Source organism: Lycium ferocissimum, chromosome 3 (assembly GCF_029784015.1).
Source record: "Lycium ferocissimum isolate CSIRO_LF1 chromosome 3, AGI_CSIRO_Lferr_CH_V1, whole genome shotgun sequence".
NCBI classification, from domain to species: Eukaryota; Viridiplantae; Streptophyta; class Magnoliopsida; order Solanales; family Solanaceae; genus Lycium; species Lycium ferocissimum.
In genome coordinates this window covers 11,397,680-11,403,814 of record NC_081344.1, presented here as the reverse complement: position 1 = coordinate 11,403,814, position 6,135 = coordinate 11,397,680, and the positions used below count along the sequence as shown (strand labels likewise).

The 6,135-nt window shown below is 35.8% G+C and overlaps 1 protein-coding gene across 2 annotated transcripts; it reads right to left on the bottom strand.

Annotated features, from left to right (window-relative positions):
* Positions 1 to 3,204: 3,204 nt before the first annotated feature.
* Positions 3,205 to 5,485, bottom strand: LOC132049710 (transcription factor MYB1-like). Of its 2 annotated transcripts, none has more exons than XM_059440616.1 (4): positions 5,037 to 5,485; positions 4,431 to 4,561; positions 4,212 to 4,341; positions 3,205 to 3,926 (listed from the first exon to the last, which is right to left on the bottom strand). In XM_059440616.1, the coding sequence occupies exons 2-4, from the start codon at positions 4,537 to 4,539 to the stop codon at positions 3,449 to 3,451; spliced, it is 717 nt and encodes a 238-aa protein (XP_059296599.1). In that variant the 5' UTR covers positions 4,540 to 4,561; positions 5,037 to 5,485; the 3' UTR covers positions 3,205 to 3,448. The 2 variants fall into 2 exon arrangements, with proteins under 2 accessions (XP_059296599.1, XP_059296601.1); XM_059440618.1 differs by having other exon boundaries at positions 5,096 to 5,485.
* Positions 5,486 to 6,135: the final 650 nt, after the last annotated feature.

Below are 6,135 nucleotides of genomic sequence, written 5' to 3'. Positions count from 1 at the left end.
CTGAGAGTTTTTGGCTGCCTTTGCTATGCTAGCAACTTGCCTAGAATGGATAAGTTTACAGAAAGGGCAAGGAAAAGTGTTTTGGTTGGCTACTTAGAAACTCAGAAGGGGTATAGGCTTTATGACTTGCATTCCAAGGTGTTGTTTATCAGCAGGGATGTGACTTTTTGAGAGTCTATTTTCTTTTAAAAAATGATATCTCTAATCTGTAGGTTGATGATATGTTCTTATATGTTACTCCTACCTCAGTACTTGGAGAATCAGATGCTGGAAATGATGATGTGTTACTTCCTTCACCAACTACTCATGAAGTCTTGCCTTTAGTATATCCAGATACTAGTGTACAAATGCACCTGATGGTGCAACACCAACTATAGTTGAGTCAACCAATGCACCTGTTGGTGCAACACTAACTGCAGTTGAGTCAACCAATGCACCTGATGGTGCTAAACCAACTGAAGTTGAGTCACATGAGGTTGTTAATGCTGAAGATGAACCAGATGCTATTGATGCTGAAGCTATACCTCTTGCATTAGATGCTACTGATACACATGTATCCGATGCACCTGATCACATTCAGCTACATTTACTACACGATCATGAAGCAGTTGATGAGCATGTGCCAATCATTCATGAAGAACAGCAGTCTAGGCCTAGAAGAACAATCAAACCACCCATCTGGCATAGTGACTATGTCATGGCACTAATCCTGGTGGACATTGCTCATATCCTATATCCAACCACATCTCATACTCATATTTGCATATATTTATCAGGACTATTTGAAGTATTTCTCAGTAACAGTTGAGCCTAAATCCTTCAAGGAAGCTTCTACTGATGCACTATGGATAGAAGCAAAGTAGAAAAAATTGGATGCACTGGAGAAAAATCACACTTGAGAACTGGTTCCTCTTCCACCTGAAAAGCAAACTATTGGCTCAAAATGGGTGTATAAGGTCAAGTTAAAAGCTAATGGGGAAGTGGACAAGTACAAGGCAAGAGTGGTTTCCAAAGAATACACACAAAGAGAAGGGCTGGATTATCATGAAACCTTCTCACCAGTAGCCAAGATGGTCACAGTTAAAGTAGTGATAGCATTGCAGCAGTTCATGATTGGGAGTTGTTTCAAATTGATATTAATTATGCTTTCCTCTAAGGTGATCTTGATAAGGAGGTATACATGTCACTTCCACAAGGTTTCCATAAGCAAAGAGAGACTAGAGTTTGCAAGTTACTCAAGTCATTATATGGCCTCCAACAAGTATCAAGACAGTGGAAAATCAAGTTAACCACTGCCTTGGTGAATGCAAGCTACTTGCAAAGTACTTATGATCATTCCTTGTTTACCAAGAGAGATAAAGGGAAATTGGTAGTTGTCTTAGTCTATGTAGATGGCCTCCTCATAATAGGCAACAGTCACGAGAACTCATTACTGAGACAAAAATCACTTAAACAGTTAGTTCAAGGTGAAAGACTTGGGGATTCTGAAGTATTTTTTGGGCATAGAGGTGCTAAGATCTAAGTGTGGAATACTACTTAACCAAAGGAAATACACTCTTGAATTAATCCTTTGAGTTGGGGCTTAGTGGTTTAAAACCATCATCTACCCCACTAGAGCTAGAGGCAACTGTCAAATTAACATCTGTGGAGTATGATATAATAGTAGGAAAAACTGATGATCTAGTCCTAGAGGATGCAGCAGGCTATAAAAAAATTGGTTGGCAAGTTGATACACTTGACCATAACTAGACCAAATACATGTTTTGCTGTTCAGCTGCTGAGTCAGTTCATGCAACTTCCTAAGAAGTCACATTGGGATATTGCTCTAAAGGCGGTAAAATATGTGAAGAAAGCACTAGGACTAGGTGTGTTATTGAGGAGAAGTGCAATCACAGAAATGTATGTGTTATGTGACTCAGATTGGGCTTCTTGTCCGAATACAAGAAGATCAGTGACAGGCTTTGATATTCAGCTGGGTGGATTATTGATTTCATGGAAATCAAAGAAGCAGCATACAATAAGTAAGAGCTCAGCAGAAGTGGAAGCAGGATACATATCAATGGCTTCAGCAGTTTCAAAAGTTGTTTGGTTGACAAGATTGCTCGAGGACTTGATGGTAGAGGTTACACTCCCAATCAATCAAGGTCTTTTGTGATAGCAAAGCAGCAATTCAAATAGCTGCTAATCCCATATTCCATGAACGTACAAAACATATTGAAATTGATTGTCACTTTGTCAGAGAAAAGTACAAGAAAGGACTGATGCAACCTACATACATCAATACTAAACTACATCTTGCGGATTTGCTGACCAAAGGCTTAGGAGTAGCACAACATCATTTTCTCTTGTCCAAGCTGGGGGTTCTTGATGTTTTTCACCCACCAGCTTGAGGAGGAGTGTTAAAACATGATGTATATCAGACTATATATTTATGTATATCATGTATATCACATTCTGTGCTTAAGTCGGTTAGAAGTTAGTTATAGTTTGATTAGGTGGTTAGTAGTGCAAATCATTAGTTGTACGTAAACAACTAGCCAATGCAACTAGCACTACATATAATCACATGCTCATAACTTCAATTCCAAACAATCATAATCAAAGATATTCTCTATTCTTCTCCTAAGTTGAATGCTCTCATTGTTCATTTTCCATGGCTGAGCTTGTAGCTTAGTTCATGATTCAAGTTCATTTTCCATGGTTAAGCTTGTAGCTTAGTTCATGATTCAATCCTAGTAATTTTACAATAACAATCCCAGGATTAGTTATCCTAAGATAAAACAATGAAAATGACGAAAATAGCCATGAGGTTCCTCAAACCCTTTTTCAACTACATAAGGTGGAGGATAGGTAAACCAATAACCTTTTCTTAAAAATTATGCAACGCATGCTACTTTTAATATAACAAACCAAACATTGAATAAAAAATAATACCAAAATAACTTATCCCAACATAACTAATGCCAATATAATTAATCCCAACATAACTTATCCCATCATAACTTCTCTTCAAACCAAACGACACAGCGAGTACTTTTGAACTAAAATTTTTGCGATCAACGGCCATCAAATGAGATCTAAATCTAAGACATATGGAATGATCAAGACTTTTTTCATTTATATACATTGGTAGTGTAATTAATGATTTTTTAACAATATCAGATCAGTCAAATGAAATTTATAAACAAGCTACCTTAAAATATAAGATTTGTAATCATAAAAATAAGACATATTATTTATTATAATATTGAAAAGTGACCTGATAATGTAAAAATTTATCACGTAACTTAAACTCATAATTTAAACTCTAACATGAAAATAGTGCTAGATCCCTAGGTACCTAGTAGTTGGGATTCGAAGTATAAACGGCTTATAATAGAATGTATCACTATTACAAGTACTACTACAATACCATTAATTAGATGTCTTTTATTTGTGACTGATGAAACTAATCAAGTAGATTCCATAGGTCAATATCAGCTGAAAAGTCATCCAAATTACCACTTTGTCCTTGTTGCATGGGCGGTGAAATTTTGTCATGCAACATACTTGGTAACATATTTTCTTCATTAAAACTGCCAACAGCTTTTGCTTCCTCAATTTCATTGCAATTTTCCAGTAAGCTTGTCCACCATTGAACTCCCTCGTCTATCGACGTTGTTGGCTTCTCGCAAATATTTAGTATTTCCTTGGTGCTTTCATCATTGTTTGTGATACTTTTGTTGCTGCACCAACAGACATTCGTTGTATTTGAGAAGGTCCGAGGTTGAGGTCTTACTATGGTGTTTTCTGTGATCTTGAGGGTGTTATTGTACTTTCTGTCTTGTCGATGACGAGTAGTTAACTTCCTTTGAAAGTGAGTGTTCCAGTAGTTTTTTACATCGTTTGCTGTTCTTCCCGGAAGTCTACCCGCGATTAGTGACCATCTAATTAAACAACAAAAAAAAAAAAAAAAAAAAAAAATACAATATCAAAGACAACTATCTATGCAGAATAATTCTTCGATTTTTTTTTTTTTCATTTCTATTATTCTCTCTGAGTATTGTTTGATTGGGCACATAAATAGATTAAAAAGGAGAGTAAAACACATAAATTAGAATGAGTAGTTATAAAGAATACCATATAAAATGGAAGGGATGAGGGAATAAATTTTTGGTCGGCTCCCGAAGAGCAGGAGTATTAACTATTAACGTGTTTAAAGATGAACTTGCCTGTTTCCTAAAAGCTTATGAAGCCTCAAAATGAGATCAACTTCATCAGAAGAGAAGTCACCTCTCTTGATATTTGGCCTTAGATAATTCAACCACCTTAATCTGCAACTCTTCCTGCATCTATTCAAACCTGCATGCATGCATATATAAATATAACTCAAAACCATGCTACTAATAGTTTGTTAATTATAATGGGTTAGGGAGTGAGATTATTATTACCAGCTCTAATGGGAACTTTATGCCACTTTCCTTCCCCGTACGTCTCAACACATTTCCTCAGTAAAGAATCTTCTTCTTTAGTCCATGCACCTTTCCTCACTCCCGACATTTTGGAGTACTAGTATGTCACACTGAAAATGACGCTAAAAAGAAAAAAGAGAACTCCAATGATTGAGTTTAGGCAAAGCACGTGACGGAAAGTCAAAACATATACTCCATTTGTTTCAACTTAAGTGTGTTAGTTTGATTAGACAAATAATTTTTTTTAAAAATGAAGATTTATGAGTTTCAAAATATCAAAAGTACGACACACTTATAGTATGTTTGATCAAACTTTCAAAATCTCCTTACTTTAAAAAATATTTTTATCGGAGGCGCTTTTCGAAAAGAAAAAAAAAAACTTTTGGAGAGTAGTGTTTGGTTGATAAATTTGAAAATTACTTTTGTCAATATCAGAGCAACAATTTATGCTTGAGCGAGTTTTCAAAAAATGCCTATATGAAGGAGCTATTTTTTTTTGTTTCTACTTTATTCAAAGTATTTATTTATTCATAGAAACCTGGCCAACACATCAACGCTTTAAAATAAGCAGTTTTAGCTTTCCACAAGCTTGGCCAACCAGTATTATTGAAACGGATGGAGCAGTAAAATCGAAGAGAATATACCACAACGGTGACGGACGAGAATTCTGGGCTCCTTATAAGACTTAGCCAATCCTCCTTCCTTTGCCCAGGCACGCTAAAAACATAACTATATATTTACAAGCTGTACGCCTGCTAGCTGTGGATTGGGTTGTTCTTTCCGCAAATTTGGCAAGTCATATTTCCACTGTTTCAGTTTCTCTATATAGGCTCGTTTGGAATTGATTAGGCACTCAAAAATATTGGACGTGGAGGGACTCTAACCACGAGAGTCTTTCATGCAAAATGCCATATGTGTAATAAATTGCACTGTACTTCAAGGTCCCCCGTTCAGTACCGTTCTGTCTATTATAATCATCCCTTAACTCTTGTTTACATTGAACCAAACGAAGAAAAAATAGAACTCTCTTCTTGTTTTGGTTGATGTGCATTAGAAGGGAGCATCCACGAAGAGAGTTCCTTAGCCACACGTTCGCAAAGGCAGTGGAATTATATATACGAGTTTAAGTTTGTATGGTATCAGGCTAATTATTAATTAAGGGATAGTTGGTTAAAGTTATGCAGATATTAATAATGCAGAGATTAGTTAGGAGGGAATCTATGTATTATTTTAGGCATAATACATAAATAAGCCCTTAAACTTGGCCTCAACTGACGTGCCACGTCAGCATTTGTGTTTAGTTGTTCAACTTTATACAAGTTGAGTTGCACACTTGTGCACACCCAAAGTTGAAGGGCATACTTGCCAGCTGAGGCCAAGTTTAAGGGCCTATTTATGTATTATGCCATTATTTTGTGCAGATTAGTTATTCATGTGTTTGCTATTTCATCTTCTATCCAGCATAAAATAATACATAAATTTCCTTATAACTTATACATGTACTATTTGTAGGTTTTTAAATTGACCAAACACCATATTAGGTGTGTTGAATTTTATACATAACAAAAAAATGCTACCAAACATGATATTACTTATGCATGATTTAATAGATTAATAACTTAGCTCCTAACCAGCTACCAGAGGTGGATCTAGGATTTAAACTTTTAGGGTTCAACCTTTTAAA